The sequence below is a fragment of the Carettochelys insculpta genome, chromosome 18, assembly GCF_033958435.1.
Source record: "Carettochelys insculpta isolate YL-2023 chromosome 18, ASM3395843v1, whole genome shotgun sequence".
NCBI classification, from domain to species: Eukaryota; Metazoa; Chordata; order Testudines; family Carettochelyidae; genus Carettochelys; species Carettochelys insculpta.
This window is the reverse complement of record NC_134154.1, coordinates 2616696-2636461: the sequence shown is the minus strand read 5'-3', so window position 1 is coordinate 2636461 and position 19766 is coordinate 2616696. Positions and strand designations below refer to the sequence as shown.

At 43.4% G+C, this 19766-nt stretch overlaps 2 protein-coding genes across 3 annotated transcripts; both read right to left on the bottom strand.

Moving 5' to 3' along the window:
- Positions 1–17: 17 nt before the first annotated feature.
- DDX51 (DEAD-box helicase 51) lies at positions 18–14581 on the bottom strand. Of its 2 annotated transcripts, none has more exons than XM_075012564.1 (16): positions 14517–14581; positions 12487–12908; positions 11677–11924; positions 10954–11104; positions 8254–8399; positions 7831–7902; positions 7517–7623; positions 6459–6567; positions 5644–5789; positions 4991–5189; positions 4156–4271; positions 3943–4059; positions 2668–2769; positions 2077–2140; positions 1359–1493; positions 18–618 (listed from the first exon to the last, which is right to left on the bottom strand). In XM_075012564.1, the coding sequence occupies exons 1-16, from the start codon at positions 14537–14539 to the stop codon at positions 592–594; spliced, it is 2184 nt and encodes a 727-aa protein (XP_074868665.1). In that variant the 5' UTR covers positions 14540–14581; the 3' UTR covers positions 18–591. The 2 variants fall into 2 exon arrangements, with proteins under 2 accessions (XP_074868665.1, XP_074868666.1); XM_075012565.1 differs by having other exon boundaries at positions 12574–12908.
- Positions 14582–15905: 1324 nt separating this feature from the next.
- On the bottom strand, positions 15906–19196 carry MIF (macrophage migration inhibitory factor). The gene is made up of 3 exons (XM_075012589.1): positions 18988–19196; positions 17244–17416; positions 15906–16162 (listed from the first exon to the last, which is right to left on the bottom strand). Exons 1-3 carry the CDS (start codon positions 19093–19095, stop codon positions 16096–16098), a joined length of 348 nt encoding a protein of 115 aa, XP_074868690.1. The 5' UTR covers positions 19096–19196; the 3' UTR covers positions 15906–16095.
- Positions 19197–19766: the final 570 nt, after the last annotated feature.

Here is a 19766-nt window from a genome sequence, read left to right as displayed (position 1 = left end):
AGAAAATACTACCACACTGCAGAAAGTTACTCTTTATTTAAAAACGTTAGCTCTTTTCCCTACATCCCAGGCCTGACCAGTTCTTGAAACGGCAATATTCCGCTGCACGCCTTACAGCTTCTGATTCCCTTCGCAGGTACAGCTGGTGCATCTGCAGCAAGGCAGGAGGAACACCGTCTCTCTTGAAATGATCCACAGGCAAAGCGAAGAGGGGCCTAGCCCCATCAAACTTGATAATTGATAGCTCCACCAGATGCACAGTCTCAGAAGGTAAGCGGTTCTATTTACTGTTGACAGGTTTAAATACACCAACAGGACAGAACACAGTGTTCCCTTTCAAAGAATATTGCTTAAAGATGACAGCTGAGCTTTGCTGCCAGTTCCCTCCTAGTAGGCATAGGCTGTACACACTCCTTGGCGTCCACTGTGCTTGTTGGCAGTGTGACAATTTAGCCTTTTAACTCGGAGGTTGGGTAGCTCTGGTGCTGCACTGTTACCCCAACATGTGCCATCAACAGCAAAATCATGGTCAGTTCTGCCTTGATTTCAGTGCTGTGGAAAATATACACCAGTCTTCTCTCCTGAATGCGCTCAAGCTCGTTTCTGGGCTCGCTCATCCTGGTAAGACAAAGGTGACGGCAGACACTCATAACCTGGGTCACAGGCTCCCACAACTGTGCACAAATTGTATCAAATAGGCATCAATGCATCAGAATTTGACAAATTTTCTTTCCCCTTCCCCATCACATCCCTGACACTGCTAACAATCCAGGAACTAGACAACTAAGCCATCTCTTGGCTCTAAGTTTTACAACTCTCCACAAAGTGCTAGAGCAGAAGCTAACCCCTCCACACCTGCCAGATCAGTTACCATGTGTGACTGCTCTTACACTTAGCTGGGAAAGACATGATTTTCTGTTTCCATATGAACACACTCCTGTCTAATGGAGGGTCAGCACATGGAACTCCCATTCCTCAAATAATCAAAACATAACTGTGCCATTTGCAAGTTGGTGAACTGTCTGTCTCAAATTCTGATCTGGCAAAAGGTTCAGCCTCTGCATACAGTTACTCAGTCTTCCTTCTCCCAGCACTCAAATCCTGTGTTCTAGAGGAAAGCAACAGATCTGCAGAAATGCAGGAAAATAAGTAGGTCCTATTGTACTTTTAATCTGGGGGCCCTCCGGTCTCTACTGACTCCACCTTATAGCTGAGCATTTTGTAATGTGGATGGTACAATTCTGGTTTTGCAATCAGGAGGTGATGAAGCACCTCAACAGAAAAGACCGAAGTCTAATTAACATATCTGCAGTAGGTTTCAATGAGCTTTTGGTGCAGCACTGCAATGTTATAGTTACCTTAACAGTCTTCTGGAGCTTGGACAGTGCCTCCTCATATTGCTGCAAGAATGGCTTTAAGTACTCGCTCTTCACCATCTGCTTCTCTAAATCTGGGCTGCCAGCATCCCTCAGCATCTGCAAAAACCTCCGCTCCTGCACCGCAAACAGATACAGGAAAGTAAGGGGAGACAGAGTCTCAGGAAAGTAGGTGCTACCCCCTTCATCTTTTCACAACTGTCAGACCAGAAGCCTGTGAAGTGAAGGAGTCCAGAAGACGCTGCCTAGTTGGGAATTGACTAGCAAATAAAATTCTCAACCGAATGTAAGTTCAGCTGGGAGAAGACCTAACTTAAATGCTTAAGCTGGGTTTGTATGCTCCCCAAACTCCTCAAGAACTCACACATGAAGGAGTTCCCAAGTTAACATGAAAACAAGAATTCATTTTCAGTACTGGCTGTAGAAACTTAGGCAGCTGCTTTCATCTGTGTGTGAGGCTGAAAGCACATCCACGAAGTCATACTCAATACAGCCATTCCAGGACATCTCCACAACCAATGAAGAGACTGCATAAGTAGTCTGCATAAAAAACATACGAGGGTGCTGTGCAGATACCACTGAAGGTGAAATACCCATGCACAGGTCAACTGAGAATGGAGGGAGGGAAACTGATTAACCCCAACCTCCACACCACTCTGCTGTGCTTCACTTCAGACTTGCTGCCATGACTAAGCCATACCTGCACTCTCAGGAGCATGGTGAACGCCAACCCCGCCTTTCCCGCTCGAGCTGTTCTTCCAACGCTGAAATCAGATAATGGAGGCCAACCTCAATGTCAATCGAACTGTCCAGCTGTTTTCCCCTCAGTTGCAGCACAGTCCTTCCCAACTTGCCCCAAGAAGTCTGATTATGGAGTTATTAAAGCCTGAAGAGGACTATTCAGTTGATGTCTATAGGTAACCCCAATATAAGCAGGCTTGTATGTAAACCCAAAGATTTAACATTTCAGGGCTGGATCTTTACAAGTGATGATCCTACAGCTCTCATTGACTTAAACGGAAGTTGGGGACCTCAGCACTGCAGTGTTGCCTTTAATTCTTTCCATCCATGGGTAGAATAAATTTTATGTGCACCAAGACACATGGCGATGTGCACCAGACATGCTGCCAGCTGTGAGTGGCTATGATGCTCTGCTAATCATCTGGGCAGCACCTGAATCTCTCCTATGTGGCTGCCCAAACACTCAGCTTACAGAGAATGAGCTCAGGACCTCCGAAAATCAGGCCCTCAGTGTTTGGGACCATCGTCTTCATATCCCTCACCCACTCACCGGTGAATATAAGTCCTGATGAACTGAGGGGCATCATAGTTTATCACACACTTCACTCCTTTAATGTCAATCCCTCGAGCAGTGGCATCTGTGCTGATTAACCTGTTTTACAGGTTTTAAAGAGAAAAAACAAACTAGTAGCATTCATGTTCAGGTCTGCTGCAGTGCATAAGGCAATTGCCCAATGCCACTGCAAATTCTGATAACTGGGCACAGAGCAACTCACATTATGTTACTACTCGCTTATCAACTAGATAAACAATACACAGGGCTGGGTCTTCGGAGCATAAAATAGCACCATGAATGACAGATACATTTGCTGTACCACCCTTATTAGACACCCGTGAGGAAAGTCCACTCCAGTGATATTCTAAGCACTCCTATTGGCTTCTTTTCTATTGATATAAGCCATAACACCTCTGGAATTTCCAGGTTTGGTAGACAGAGCGTCTCAGGAGCAGTGTGTGTGAAATTTTTAGCCAGATGATTCCCAGCAAAGTAACTTGGAACTAAATGCCCACAAAACAATTGCACCCAAGTGTTCATGCATAAAGCATTTAAAACAGGACATCTGAACAGCCCTTCAAACAGTGGTTTGCATGAAAAATATTTTCCTATGGTTACTTTTTCATGAAAGGGTCTCAAGGACACTTGTCAAGCAGTAAATATTCCATGCTCTTGTTGGTATTAAAGGAAATAAAGTACAAGAATGTTAAGTGATACCCCCCTGGTCACAGAGCTGAGGACAAAAACCTAGACAGCCAGTACAGCAGGTTCTTGCTGTTACATTATTTTTATTCATTATAGTAACTCTGGTAAAGCAGCAGTTTTCTATTATGTGCGAATAAAAACCTGATCACAGAAAGGCTGATATTCAGAATTACATGTGTGCTTTGGGCATTTACTGCTTCCTGCAAAGAACCTGACAAATGCCCACGCAACTTAGCTGCTAGATAAGGGTACGCAAACTATGGCCTGCAATATGCTGCCAGTTCATGAGACCTCCACCTCCACTGTAACACAATCTAAATGGGTGCTAGTGTTAGTAACTTACATGGCTCAGGGAGAGTGCTTACTCACATCCCAGAATGACAGAGCTTACACTGACAAACTATAAGGTGCACGTAGCCTAACCCTCCCACTGAGTTCACAAGTTTGCTTTTGTTAGCTCATATTTGCAGATGTTTGTTTTATTATATATGTATTTTCCACTACTCACTCTGCATGAGATAGCCTGGGACAGTACAGAGCCCCACCTACTAATCTGACACTCACAGTTGAATCTTCCCCTGTTCAAACTCCTTCAGGGTCTTCTGTCTCTCACTTGGCGTCAACCAGGAAGAGAATTCAGCTACATTCACTCCTCCAAAAGCTTGAATCAGTAAGAACAGTCTGTTTAGAAGTAAGTGGGGAGATAAAACAGAATTGTGAATTTATCCAACTGACCCATACTGGTTCACCTAGTAAGTGCCCAATCGATAAACTCACCTGTGGGAAGTCTGCTTGGAGTTAGTAAAACAGAGCACCCGAGTGAATTTCATTCTCAGCATGAAATACAAGAGGAACAAAGGCTTGGAATTCAAGTTACACGGTACATAATATTGCTGCAGGAGACAGAACAAACAGAGCATTTTATAAGTGCTGCTCCTCACATGGACTCTCCTCCTGAACCTTTTGGTCTGAGCTTCTTTCTTTGTACAGTATTTCCCCAACTGACCCCATAGTGTGATCTCCTTTGTGAGAAGTCATACAATGTTTGGTGGCTACAACACAGGAATGAGTAGAAGACCTGTGTTCTAGTCTTGGCACAGAGGCTGCACCGAGCAGCCTCAGGCAAAACAACACTACCTTGATTTCCCAATCTCCAGAAGAAGATAATGATGAACACTTGCCTTTTGGCCTACGTCTGGAAAGTGTGACAAGTGCTACATCTTATTTTATAATCTAATCTCTTATTTTATCATCACATCCCTTAGAGCTGGTGGTGCTTTTCATTCTCTTTTAAGGGAACATCTGTAAATAAAAGTCCTATTCTGAGATGAACACATGGAGAGCCATCAATAATTAAGAGCTACATAAGCAGGACATAGCTGCTCCCTTAACCATTTCTCCTCCAGATCCTCAGCAATATGAGACTGCTGGGAAAGAAGTGCTTTGGTTCACAAAATAAAATTAAGGGAAAATGTAACCACATTTCCAGAAGCAGATCAAGCTGCTTTGCGTCTGATGTGTTCTATAGGTATAATCTATTCAAATGCCTTTCCTCTTGGAAAGCTGCCCAACAAGACACCTTCCATGTCTGCAAAACAAAGCACCTTCTTACCGACAGCCCCTCAGGCAGAGTGTATTTCTTTTCAGTATCCTGTTCTGTTTCAGTCCCAGCTGCGATGACTTGTTTCTCTGAGTAGACAGATGTGAAGAGGCGAGGCTGGTACAAGCCCAGCTGCTGCAGTTTTTCTGGGTTCTTAGTTAATGTGGCTGAGAACAGCAACTTCTGTAGTGGTATCTGGGGACAGCAGGTGCTGAAATGGAAAGAGTGCAGGCAATAAGCACTGGAACAGCTGGAAGAAATTTCACATTTTACTCCTCCTCTCTATCAGAAGAGTCATACTGGGTCAGACAATGGTCCACCTGGCCTAGTATCCTGTCCTCCAACAGTGGCCAGTGCCAGCTACCCCAGAGGAAATAAACGGAATAGGTGAGCTCTCCTGTTACCCATTCCCAGATTTTGGCAAATAGCAACTAGAGACATCAATCCATTCCCAGCCTGGCTAATAACCATTGATGGACTTATCTTCCGTGAACTTCTCTATTTCTTTTTCGAACCCTGTTATAGTCCTGGCCTTCAAAACATCCCCTGGCAATATGTTCCACAGGCTGACTATGCCACTTGTTGATTTAAACCTGCTGCCTGTTCATTTCATTTGTGACCCCAAGTTCTTGTACTGATTCAGCAGAGTGCATTTTGCAAGTTACCTGGCTGCTGTTACGAGCCCTGGTTCGGTCCTCTGGAAAAGTATGTTGGGGCCAGAGTCGTCCTCAGCTCGGAACACTGCTTTTACCACTTGATGCAACCAGTTCTGATGCATGTCATCTATCATACGGTCAGCTTCATCTATAATCTGCACTCAAACAGAAAAAGTCCCTGTGAGGCTCTTTTAGGTGCCATAGATTTCTTTCCACATACATAAAAGCCACTCTCTCTAACAGGCAAAACACATTTTTGCTTGGGATAAACAAATGATAGAAAGGCGCGTGCAGACACATACCCACATGCAATCCTTGTGTAGGTGCATAAATTTCTAATCAGCCACACAACGTAGCTTTTAAAAAAAATTAAGCAGTTTTAATAGGGGAGCTGAATGCTATATCTGGGTTCTTGTATAGGCATATCAATGCCAGATTCCTAGATTCCATGACCAGAAGGAACTATTATCATCATCCAGTCTGACCTCCTGTAAATAACAAAAATGTTCTCCACAATAATTCCTAGATTACCTCTTTTAGAAAAAGATCCAATCTTGTTTTACAGTATTCAGTGGCCAAACCTGGAGGGTAACTTTCAGTTCCAAAATGATAAATAGATTTGGTTGCACTTAAACCCATTGACTAATAAACACCACATGGCTTTAAACAACATAAGGGAAATCAGATGTACCAATAATATAAATGGCAGGGCAATTCCTATACACAGATGTGTGCACGCACTAGGAGTTACTAACCGGCATAGGAAAAAAAATACAAAGAGTCTCATGACAGTCAATTCCATAGAGCTGATTGTTTTAACTCACCAGAAAGCGAAGCTGTCTCAGGCTAAACCCTGGGGTCTGGTCAATGTGATCGACAAGTCGTCCAGGTGTGGCCACGATGATATCAGCCAGACTGCAGTAACCCATCACACTGAAAGGACAAATATCTGTCACCAAGATGCTTCCTGCTGTGCACAGCATAGTGAGGTCAGTGTAACATGTTCCTGTGACCAAGTACCTGATTTGCTTTAATTCCCTTTCTCACTTCACCTAACTGAAGAAGAAAGAATGTGCATGTGTGATGCTTGAGGTCATGCTTTGTTCTGGGGAGCTGAGATGGAGAACGAGTTTATTTCAGACAGATCTGAAGAATGCAGCATAGCTAAATAATTGGAAATTAACTGGCGTTTAACTCTTTTTAGCCAGTGTTACAACATAGGCCACAATCATTGCCCCAGTCCCTGGTTCCCTTAGAAACAGCTGTGTCTGTGTTGGACAATCCAACTGGAAAGGTAACATCGGATGACAGGACTTAAAAAACCCAGTCTGAATAAATTGTAAACCGACACAGCACCAACAGGAGGGAAGAAAAAAAAAGGGTTTCCTGGGCTGGTGGTTAAAAAGCAATAAGCCATTGAAAGAAACAGAGCGTATGAAGTCAGACAAGAACAGAAAACACTAAGCATTAGGGATCCCAGTAAGCAAAGAGACTCTCCAGACCTCTGATTTTGTGCCCAGTTGGATTCCTGACGGTGCAATTGATAGATATAGCCACTGCTTCCCCTACCCCCAAGTGCACTGCTGATCCCAAAGACAGACACTATGGCCTAAGCAGCAGTTTGTACTCAAAGTCACACATAATGTGTTTCTATCCTGGCTAAAGATAACAGGACTTTAAAAATTGTAGACATAGTCAGAAAATGCTGCTCCAAGGAAATTCTGGCAAGCAAGCTTAAACAGTATCCAGTGTATGAGCAAAAACTAATGTTATGCACCCTAACACGTGATGCAATACTGTACACATTGACTCTCCATGCACAGAGATAAGGAGTTGTGACATCTGAGCTGTAAAACATTATCCAAAAGTATATTTAACCTACGTTCTCTGGACAAGAGTCTCCTGCTCCTTGGCGAAAGATTTCTGCCCGGTAACCAAAACAACCTTCAGACCTGTCCCATCTGTATAGATGTTGAATACTTTACTCACCTGCAGAGGGGAAAAGTGATTTGTTAGCTCTTTTGGCAGCTGCTTATGATGATGCTTTATGTTATGTTAGTCAGCATGAAATCCAGTTCACCTTGACCCTACTTCACATGGTACACATCACACGTATGGGTAATGGGTTTAAAAGCACCAGTCTTTCACCTTGACTTAAATTCAGCTAAAAGAAAGGGAGGAAAAAGCATCTCTTACCTGCTGTGCCAGTTCTTTGGTAGGCAAAACTGCTAGGGCTCGCACCTGGCAAACCACTCGTTCTAACAGAGCCTGCCAAAACAAAGGCCAAATGAGCACTTGAAAACTAGTGGGGTCTCCATGGCCAGTATGGTAAAGTGGGTGGCATCCTAAAAATCTCCCAACACCTACTAATTCATTACTTGCCATCTGTCTTCCCCAACCCCCCATGTCATATCCTTTGGTAATGGAAGCTGAAAGGGGCGCTGACATTAATAGGAGTTGTATTCAGGCAATTTTGAATGTCTAACTCTTAGTGCTTTTGTTGGTGTTTCTTCCTGATTTTCTGACATACGTCTAGAGGCTTCCATTTTACAGCCCTGCTGAGAAACAGTGGGAAATGTGCCTCTCTCTGTCACAAATACGCACCTTGGTTGAACTCACCTGTACCACAGGGATGATGAAAGACAGTGTTTTACCACTGCCTGTTGGAGCTGAGACACAGATATCGCTGGGCTGGTATCCTCCCCTTCCTACCAAAAAGCCATTGGTTATACTTTCCAAAATGGCAGGAATAACCTCGCCCTGAACTGAACAAAAGAAAAATGAGGATCAGTAAAAGGCAATAACCAGGCCAAAGTCGATGAGCAACCATACAATGTCATTTCTTTCTGTGTCATGGAAAGCCTGGTGATCTCCTTGCTATTAAAGTTAGGTTTTCTGGTGTGAATACAGGACATCTAGGGTTCAAAAGAGTCTTCATACTTCAGGGGAACCCCAATTTATTTTGGAGAAGCTATTTCACATCCTTTCCATCAGGGACTTTTTAAACTGACTATAAACCAAAGATTAGATCAATTTTCGTTTCTGAAATTGAACCCTGACTAGATCTAGACAATGATTATGTGGGATTCCCTATTTAAGTAATTCAGCTGTCCCTAAATCTGAACCAGCACCATTTTGAAGTTCACTATGTATATTTTTTTCTATTACCGTATCTATCAAGGTGATGAAAGTGTAAACAGAATGATTTTGGCATAAATTTAACAAGAATAACCACTTAACTAGTGTTTAAAATCTTCTTTTCACTGGCAGACAGCACAGAGTCTGTTCCCAAATGCTGTGAGGGTTGCTGTATATACTGTCTCTCTAAAAAGATAGTTCTTGTTCTCATCTGGAGCTACTCCTGCAAAGGGCTAAATGCTCCCAACTCATCTCAACTTCAGTGTGAGCCGATGGTGCCCTGTAACACTGAGTCCTTGAGGAGGAAGTTACAAATGAAGCAAGAGCAAATTAGCTAGGACATAAATGGCTATTAGCCAGGGATAAAGTATGGTGCCCTAGCCTTCAGAACAAGGGCAGGAGATGGATGGCAGGAGATAAATCACTTGTCTTCTGTTCTCCTTCTCTGGGGCGCCTGGCATTGGCCACCGTCGGCAGATGGGATGCTGGGCTTGATGGACCTTTGGTCTGACCCAGTATGGCCATTCTTATGTTCTTATGTTCTTATGTTCTTATGACAAATGCGTTGTTGACTGTAACCTGTAACTTCTCTGCCCCCTCCCCCATCCTTCTGGGGACCTCTAGCTTATTAGCCAACTTTGAACTAAATATTTTCTAACTAATCATCTAGGAACCTCTTGTTCACAGAAAATTATATCCTGATAATGGAAGGCTGAGCTGTACAGTATTTCACGTGTTACTTTTATATTGCGTCTATCGATGAAGAAGAGCTATTTACATGGACAAAAAACTACTGATCTTATTTCCTATCAGTGAATACTATAAACTGAAGGGAGGGAATTCTGGACCTCAAAGCATAAGAATCTGTGACTGATGTAAGGACAACAATTGAAAATAACATACTAGCAACCCTTTACACTCTGCTACATGTCCTAGCACAGCAAAATATTAAATAGTGAAATGACTTAAAACAGAGAAAGGTCTGGGCTAGATCTGAAGTTATTTGGCAGTTTCCTGATAACAACCTGATAAATTCAGACCACAAATGCAATTAGTTACGTTTTTAAAAGTGAAATGTTAATGCACTAACTCACTGTAATAATTCTACATGTTTTAAATCAGCCGTACACAGTATACATGCTATCAATTAGATCTCCCAACATGGCAGAGCAATAGCTCAGTGGTTTGAGCATTAGCTTGCTAAACCCAGTGTTGTGAGTTCAATCCTTGTGGAGGCCGTTTAGGGATTGGGGCAAACAGATGTCAGGGATAGTGCTTGGCCCTGTGAAGAGAGCAGGGGACCGAACTAAATGACCTCCCAAGGCCTCTTCCAGTTTTAGGGCAACAAAAATGATTAAGGGTCTAGAGCACAAGACCTGTGAGGGATTTGGGCTTGTTTAGTTTACAGAAGAGAAGACTCAGAGGTGAATTAATAGCAGCCTTCAACTTCCTGAAGGGGAGCTCTAAAAAGGAGGGTGAGGAACTGTTCTCAGTGGTGTCAGATGGCAGAACAAGGAGTAATGGCCTGAAGTTGAAGAGGGAGAGAGGTGTAGGTTAGATATTAGGAAACACTACTTCAGCAGGCAGGTGGTGAAGCATTGGAATGCACTGCCTAGATAGGCGGTGGATTCTCCATCCCTTGAGGTTTTTAGGTCCTGGCTGGGTTGACTTAGTGGGGGTTGATCCTGCTTGAAGCAGGGGGCTGGACTAGATGGCCTCCTGAGATCCCTTTCAGCCCTGTGATTCTGTGAAGATTTTAGAGGTTTGTCCCCAGCTAGCCTATGTGATAACCTTTACATATACACAATAATACCTCAGCGCCATCTGAGGTACAAATGTGTAACAGTAAGTTTCAGACACACACAGGTACCTAATTTTTCCCTCCAGCCAACTCTGGCTGCACAGATTACAGGTCCCAGAATAAATCACTTGATGTATTGATTTCAAATTAAAGTTGACAAATCCACACCACGCTGGTTAAGGTATCATACTCTTAACAGCTATTGCGGAATTCTGGAATTTGCTTTCATCCAAAAAAACAAAAAAACAAAAACTCATACCCAGCACTCCTCAGAGTCCTGATTTGCTAGTAAGTTCTTTATATTGTACACGCAGACAACATGAGCTGAATAATGGAAAAGTTAGATGATTAATATTTGGTCTTCTTTTTTTTAAAGGTACCTGGGAAAAAAGACTCTATTCCATTCATTTGCAGCTTCTTTAGCAGCTTGGGATGGATTCCTGGGACATCCTCAATTGGAACTAGGTTCTCTTTTATGCGTTTATTGACCAGTTTGGGTTGAGCAAGCCACTGTGGCAGGATGGGCTGAACCTGGAAAAAAAAAAAAAGAATTAACCCTGAAATAGAGATTCTCTGTGGCTGGTCTGAAATTGAAGTTCCTTTAATCCAGGGTAAAAAGTCAGTGCAACGAAATCAATAACCACTTAGTTTTTAAGTATTTTTAAAACAATTACCAGTGGCAATATTTTATGTACTCAGACTTCATACTGTCCCAAAATAACATGCAAGCACCAGGTTAAAGGCTTGAAGATAAGCTAAAACTGTGCATCTGTACAATTAAAAATTTAGTATCTCCATAAATAATTTCAGGATTAGGACCTTTCACACTGATCACACCATTGCTCATGGGAAACAAACGCTTGTAGAGAAAACTGAAATGAAAAAGTAGTCAACCACATATTATACATCAAGATTACATTCAGTACTGTCAATCAAGAAAACTGTATAGTCAATGAGAGAGATTTAGGGAATCTAGTAAGCCACACACTAATGAAATGACTTACAACATAAAACCTGACAATGCTATATATAAAGCCTGTTACAATAAGTCTTCTCTCAGCCAAATAACACAATCAGAACAAAATGTCTGGCCATCTGATTACCTTCTGTACTGATCTTCTGTCATACCCTCCAAGAACTAGGGAACTAGAGGGCAGTGAAGTTGCTTCTTCATTCAAAGTAGGTATTGAGGATTCCTTCTTAGTAGTTTTGTCTTCACTGCTGTCTTTATTGGCAATTTCAACTCCATTTGCTTCCCCATCTGTTGGGATGTCCCTCCCCTTGTTCCTCACATCTTGCTGTCTCTTCAAATTACTTTTATCTTCATGTTGTCTATTGTTTTCTTTAAGTTCTTAAATTTTGGAAAAAGGAATAAAATGCTAAAAATCAGAAAGTGGGACAGATTTTAAAAAGCACAGTAAAAGTTTTATTATCTGGCACCCCCAGTTCCCCAGGGAAGCCAGAAAATAAACTGTGCTGGATTCCAGCTGGAGCTGGCATCCAGGCCCATTCCTCTCTTCTCCCCCATCAGGGCCGGTCATCTAGCCCTGCAGCAGTTAGTTATCTGAATGTGATGGTTGTCCAAGTGCCGGACAACTGCATTTTTACTGTATTTTTACCAATTAGGGTTTCCAGGACCTAAAAATCTACCTACATTTTCATCCCTCTTTCTAATCTTAAGTATGAAAATTAACCACTGAGTTAACAGTATCAAAACGGCAATTAGAGCTACATTCCAACTTTATGTGCTTGGCCCCCATCCTCATATACCAATTTTCAGGATCTAGTTATAAACCACACCTAGAAGCGTGGAATTTTGCATATCCTTCTAAAATAAAAAAAAATACAAATAAAAAAATAAGTTGACACTGAATTTGAACAATTCAATATTTATCTTTCAGTTTTGCTTTCACCTGTTTTGATTTTCTTTTGAGACACACTTGATTTTTTTCCATTTTCTTTCTTTTTCTTAGATGGAATGTAGCCATTGGCTGTCTCACCAGCTTGGCCAGAATCAGCCCCTCCTGAAGTCTTCTTGAAATCACTGCTAATTTGTTGGTTCCTCCTCAGCTTTTTTTCCCCTTCTCCCTCACCACTGTCTCTTCTCTTCCTTTTTTTTGCTTCTGTCTGTGATCTATGGTCAGAATCAAATTCAGAATCTTCGTTTTTGAGTTTCTGATGGGGCTCATTTTCACTCCCCTTTTGCTTTAATTCATCAGAAGACAAAAACACCTGGTGCTGCTTTTTCAGTTGTCTAGCTCTAGCTTGTTGACGCAGCCGTTCTAACAGGACATGTGACTGGTCCTCAGTAGCTTTGTCCTCAGCACCAAGGTATCTGAATGTTTCACAGAAAAAAAAATGGTTGGAAAGGCACCACAGTGGCAAAGCAAGACAACAACAAGATTGTAACCACCTTTTTCATATCTATACTGACACAGAAAAGGCAACAAAAATCCAGTCTGACATTTAACTAGAACTAAATACTTTAATAAGGCACAGTAATCTAGTCCAGTGACTCTCAACCTTTCCAGACTACTATAATCCTTTCAGGAGTCTGATTTGTCTTGCATACCCCCATGTGCCACCTTATTTAAAAACTACTTCTTTGCAAAACCAGACAAAAACACAAAAGTGTCACAGCACACTGTTACAAAGATATTTAGGTTCTCAGATTTACCATATACTTGTAAAAGAAATCAGTCTGAATATCCATACAGTATATAGAGCAATATAAATAAGTTTTTGTTTGTACTAACATCACTAGTGCTCTACCTAGATGGGATGACGTACCCATGGAGATATGCAGAGATCTTCCAGGAGCTACATGCACTTCTAGTTAAGAACCACTGCTCTAGTCTACACCTTTGCAGCCAAATAAGACTATTTCCTTTTGTATTCTTCTATTAATCAAGATAATACCAGTATTTAAAACAAAGTCTTATGACTTCAGAGAAGATCTAATTCAAAAAACAAGGAGGATGGTGGCACTTTAAGGACTAACACTTTTATTAGAGCATAGGGCATAAACTTTTGTGAGATACAACTCACTTTTTCAGATGCTGAAGAAAACAGAAGTGAGTTGTATCTCACGAAAGCTTATGCCCTAAACCTTAATAAGTATCTCAAAGGTGGAGCCTTGTTAGTATGCAGCTTCACAAACAACAAGCAGTCCTGTAGTGCCTTAAAGGCCACAAATTTATGCGTTAGGTCATGAGCTTTTGTGGGTAAAACCCACTTCGCCAGATTCCTCAGATCTGGGTCTTACGCACGAAAGGTCTTAAATGAAGGTATCATGGAGGTAGCCGTGTTAGTCTGTATTTGCAAAAACAACAAGAAATCCTGTGGCACCTTATAAACTTATCAGATATTTTGGAGCAAAAGCTTTCAGGGGCACAGATCCACTTCATCAAATGCATCTGGTGCACCGGGTCTGCGCCCACGAAAGCTGATCTGATAGTCTATAAGGTGCCACAGAACTTCTTGTTAAATAAAGGTGTTAGTCTTTGAAGTGCCATCGGACTCCTCGTTGTTTTGCTGCAACACACGGACACAGCTCCCCACTGAAAACACAACCCAGGCGCGGCATACAGGCTCAGAGACCTGACAGCGAATTGCAAGAACCCGTTATTTCGGACACGTCGGGATTTTAGACCAATCTCGGGGTGGGGGTGGGGGTGGGGGGGCCGCTGGCTGCACGTGTTTGGGGGAAGGGGAAATGCAATGGACCCACCCCGGTGTGAAACGCGACTGCACGAAAGGTGGAGGAGCTCGAGCAGTAACGCGGCGCTGCACATCCCAGCCCCCGCCTCGCACAGCAGTGGCGCCCCGCAACACCCGATCAACGCCCACGGGGGGGGGGGCAGCAGAGAGAGCAGCGCAGCGCAGCGCAGCGCAGCCCCTCCCTCCACACACGTGGGCCTCCGCCAGCTTCTCCCTCACGTACCTGTTGATGAGGAAAAGCGCCATGGTAACCCCCCCCCACTGCTCGCGCGCGATGATGACGTCAATTGGCGCAGCAGGTACGTTCCAACCGCGACGCTCATACGCGTTGCCGCAGCCATCGCCCCCTGCCGCCCAGGAGGCGCGAAGACGTCGTTGGGCAGCTCGGGCTGTCAACCCCGTAGGCCCCGCCCCCCCCGGCAGGGACAGCCGTTCAACTGCCGCAGGCGCGGGCCCGTCGCAGAGCGCGCAGGTGACCCGGCCGCAGCACCGGCCCGCGGGTCTGGGCACACCTCAGCCAGCTGCCTCCGCCCCCCGCACAGCCGCACCCTGGGCCCCGCCCCCAGCTCTGTGGGCGGGAAGGGACCCTGGCACGTGGGGGACGCGCTACGGGCGCTGCGGTGTAGAGCGGGAAGCAGAAGGCCGAGCCCGAGCCCTTGCCCCTCCCCCCGCAGAGCAGCCGCGGGGAGCCGGCCTGCCCCGGCCTCGCTCAGAAACAAGCTCACCTTCTGCGGCTTCTTCTGCTGGGCCAGCGGACTTTCACAGGCCACGTGACGCGGGCAGCTGGGTGAGTCTGTAAGGGCACAGACAAACAAGCTGTCCTATGGCCCACTGGAGACAATCACGCATGAGGCCGGTTTCCAGGGGTAAAACCCACAACCTAACCCATCTGTTAGTCTCCAAAAGCAACACAGGTTTGCTTGTTGTTTTGAGACAGCTAAAAACATTCTTGTGCATCTGCCCAGCCCTTGGGCATGTGTGTATGTGAGCAAGTGTGCTGTACACAAGGGTTTGAAAAGGGCCCCTACAAAATGGGCTATGAAAGGACACCCGCATTATATTTACATGTACTCCACTACATGGAATTAAAAAGGAACAAAAAAGGTACTAGTAAATTATTCTGCTTGCTGCCTCAGGCAGGGATGCACTAAGTTCCTTATTACCTTTGTACTACACAGATCTCAGATTAAAATTCTTCTGGCATTACTCCCTTCTCCTGAAACCCCAAGAATGGCAAGATAGTCTCCAGAGAAATGCTAGGAGTTTGCAGCCATTTTGTTTTCTTAGTTTTGAAGGGCAGGGATGTTACTTGTGGACCATCATAAAACTATGTATGTATTCTTATACTAAATGCTGTGTAAATACAGGCATAGCCCTTTAATGTTTGGAAGACTAAGAGCTCATTCTAATGAGTACTTATGGTGCTAGTCATACACCCATCAACATGAATCAGTCTGCACTCTGAGTCATGGAAAAGTACTATAGCTTATTTGGTCTCATCCCTATTCCTAAAATGCTGTGGTTTGTCTGTTCAAAGAGACAGAACAGTGCTTGTTTGTTAGGCCACCCAAACTCCCTCCCTCATCCAAAAAGAGAGCTCACACCATGCCACTTCCTTCTAAATTTTTATTGTTTCTTACATAGAGAAAACAAACGGAATGTTAAAACAGTAATGTGAAAGAAACAAACAGTCAGTCATCAGAGAGAGCACAAAATGCAGTGAAGGGTAGTTTGTGCCATGGTGCTAAAAGGCAGGAGAAGTGAAGGTCTGGGAACAGACTTTTTGCTGTCTTGGGATTGCCCTATGCGAAGGTGGAACTATTCCAGCCCACGTTAGCAGCATTCATGTCATAGTAGTTGATGTAGACTCTGTAAAAAGGTAGAAATGTTGACCATGACAAATGTTAGTGCATGAAGTTTAATCATTTACCATTATTTGCATAGGAAAAGAAGACAAGAGGGGAGAAAAAAAAAATCATTTACCCTTCCACCCTCCAAAGGATGTGGGTTCACGTTTTCCATTTTAATTTTTAGAAAAGCTAGTGAAATCTTCGCCAGTAAATTTTGGTTTAAGCCTAGAAGCTGCACAACTGCAACTTCCCTTCTCCAGTGCTTTACACCAAGCTCTGTCAAGATGGGTTTGCCAAGGCTCCCACCCCTAGCACCCCACCTTTTCTTCCTTGCATTTGCAAGCTCAGTTCTTTAGTTAAAACATGCCATTTTAGTAACATGTCTGGAACTGCAGAACTACACTGAATATTATACATTTGCTCACCATACTTAACCATAACCCCTGAGGCTCAGATTATACTGTATTAGTCAGCCATCTGGGGTTAGTCTATTAGACCAGTAGTTCACAAGAAGGGGTACAGAGCTCTTCTGGGGTTACATAATTGTTAGATATTTACCAAGTTTTACAAGAGGATACATAAAAAGCAGTAGTAAAAAGTCAGTATGAAATTAAAATTTCACACAATGACTTGTTTCTAGTACTGTATATAATAGATGCTGAAATTTAAATTCAATATTTATATTGATATGGTAAAAATAAGAAAGTAAGGTAGCTTTCAGTGACTGTGTGCTGCAACACTTTTGTAAGCAAGTAGTTTTTCAGTGAGATTAAGCTTATGGGTATTGAAAACAAATAAGACTACTGCAAGGGGTACAGTAGTCTAGAAAAACAGAAAGCTAGCCTGTACCATGTTAATCCAGAAAGGCCAATTCATGGCATCAGCAGATACAACTGTTGTGAAGTCTAAGAGGTATCTCCTGACTTAAAATAGATACATTTCTTTAGTAAAAGGCTTGCAAGATGAAAGACTTGTTCAGTTAGGAGCCCTATTTGCAATACTGATTGAAACTAGCTGAAAGCAAGCTGGAAAAAACCCTCAGGTGTTAAAATAATTTTAGACAAGCTAATAACAAGAATGTCACTCTTGTGTGACCTTACCTGTCTGCAGGTATATGCAGATGTTTAGTGAGCAGGTCACACAGCAGCTTGGTATAGCTCTTGTTCTGCTGCCCTCCTATCTTGCCAATGCTGTGAAGGCTGCAAAGGGCACAGGGATCCGTGGAACCCCCAAAGGACATCAGCTGATCAGCTGCAATATGTACCGCTATGTACTGTGAAACAAATGAACAACTAGTAATCAGGTATTAATCCTCTCTCAAAGTGTATGTATTTGGAATCCAGAGAGCAGGCTATTCTTCTGATATTAGCTACAGCAAGCACAAATGGTGTTTAATCATACATATTTCTAAAACATACGCTGCAAGAGTACAGTACCTCAGCCAGACCTGTAGTGATTTAGTCCCCCAGTTTGCATTTTTCCCCCATTCTTTTCAATATAGCTATTGATAAAGGCTGTAATTGTTAGCCTCTACGTAGGTTGTGAGCAGGTGCACACCACTGGGACCACGGACCAGTGCGCTTGTGCCCATAAATCTGTTTTAAGGCTTTTGTAGGCTAATATATTTAGCATGGGGGGGTGCTCCGTTCCCTTGCTTATTCTGCCATCTATTCACTGGTGTTTACTGTTGAGCACAGCAGCTTTTTGGTTTACATTTCACACTAGTACCACTTGTCTTTAAAGTGCTACATGACTGCTTTTTTAAGTACCACTGCAGTAATGTGGACTGCAATTCATGGAGTGCTCATGGAGAAAGACCAGTGACATTCTGAGCATCTCATCTGCTAACCTGCTTACAGGCATGTTAAGACAATAGGATGATCAAAAGAGTAATACGCTGTTTACCTGATGTTCCCATAGTTTTAGTTCCCATTATAGTAGCATGAATGGGACATTTAAAGAAAATGCTAACAGATAGCTTGCTCTATCACCTAGGGCAAAAATGAGCTTTTCTGTACCTCTGTTAAGAGGAGACAAAGATGCACTCATCTTTGTAGAGTGTTTGAGAACTATGTGGCTGGAGTAGAGGAACATTTTCCTGATTTGAGATATGAAACTGTTTATTTTTAAAATGAATTATCTTCAGTTTTCTTGGTCTGAGTCACAATCCCCCTTACCCACTGCTGCCCTCTATGCCAGCAGGGTTTTCTATCCCACTGGGCTTCCTTGCAACCCAAATCAGCATAAAAAAAAAAGTGACCTTAGATAGCATTGGTCTTCTCATTCTTTAAAGGCAAAGGCCCACTTTGATCCTGCTTTTGTGCACATCATAGAACAAAATACGTCATGAAAGGTGCACAGATAGAAGCAACAGCCAGGCCTTGCCTGCGAGAGAGGGGAAGAAGGAAAGCTCATCACTGAGTAAATCATTTTGTTAAAGTGCTACGTTTCTGCTGTCACTTTTCGGCATTTAGTCAGACGCATAGTCATTTACTCCATTAGCCTAAAAGAACCTCCCTTCCTCCCCTGGGGCCTGACAAGCAGGCTTCCATGTGCTCAGTCTTTCCAGCCTGTCTCGCCTTACTCCCTCTAGGCAGGCGAGCCAGACGGAGCTAAAGACTGTCTGCAGCAATAGAAACAAGAGGTCTCCCTTTGATACTGAGACGAGTTACAAGAAAATCATTTCGTTTCCTCGAGGTTGGAAAGGAAGCACCTAAGAGAAGAACCCCAAAGATTCAGGCTTCGATTATCCTTACGTTGTACAACCTGCTCCTTCTGTATGCAAGTTGGACCCTCCATGCCGACGTGCAGAGCGCTGGGAGGGGGTCATACTCCTGAACTCACCTGGGCGGGCTTGCCTGTAGCCTTTGCCAGTTGCTGGGTGAGCTCCCCAGTGAGGCTCTCTGGCACCGCATCCTTGCTCACGTTGGTGTTAACAACAAACATGGGCATCTTGAATACCTGCAAAAAGACTTCTCCTTTCTACAGTATCGTAAATCTCCCCCTGCAGCTGCTTCCTCTGCGGCCGCTATTGCTGCAAAATGGAGGTAAACCAGCGTGCTCATATCTCTAGCTGGGGGCTCGGAAATGCTGCTCATGTGACCTGTGCTGGAGCAGCTGCTTAAAGGGACAGCAGCGCTCAAAACTGGGGCTATTGTCTGCCGCTAATTCGTCAATTCAACATTCCGTTAAAGCGTATTCCTGGTGCACCGTTTAGATTTAGTGTGTTTTCAGTTTTACTCTCTCCCCTCGATTCCTTACAGAGTTCTTCCCCGTTCTTCCTTTGCTCAGTCATTTGCTTCATTATCATTTTATTAACTATTTACGGTAACACTCAAAGGCTGTCATGTAGATTTGATACCTGATTGTGCTGCGCACTGTAAGAACATAGGCTCTGATCCTGCAAAGACTTATGCATGTGAATGGTCCCACAGCTACACATGGTGGTAACATTGAATCACAGGCACATTTGCAGGATGGGGCCAAAGAAAAGACACAACTCCTGTTTGGAAGGTGATCTTTTGTTTGCAAAATAAATGACAATAGTCTGCAATTTTTGATATAAATGTGTATTTGGGTTTGGTTTTTTCCTGTCACATAAGGTTGTAAACCATGGTTTATTT

Bases quoted from the DNA above. Each gene is read 5' to 3' on its own strand.
- DDX51 (XM_075012564.1), bottom strand. From the start codon at position 14,539: ATGGCGCTTTTCCTCATCAACAG. The intron at 4,060-4,155 runs GTGAGTTTATCG...ACTTCTAAACAG, and splicing joins TCCAAGCAGACTTCCCACAG to ACTGTTCTTACTGATTCAAG. The intron at 2,770-3,942 runs GTGAGTGTCAGA...CCTGTAAAACAG, and splicing joins GAACAGGGGAAGATTCAACT to GTTAATCAGCACAGATGCCA.
- MIF (XM_075012589.1), bottom strand. From the start codon at position 19,095: ATGCCCATGTTTGTTGTTAACACCAACGTGAGCAAGGATGCGGTGCCA. The intron at 17,417-18,987 runs GTGAGTTCAGGA...TTTGTTTCACAG, and splicing joins CTACAGGCAAGCCCGCCCAG to TACATAGCGGTACATATTGC. The intron at 16,163-17,243 runs GTAAGGTCACAC...ACCTTTTTACAG, and splicing joins CTGCATATACCTGCAGACAG to AGTCTACATCAACTACTATG.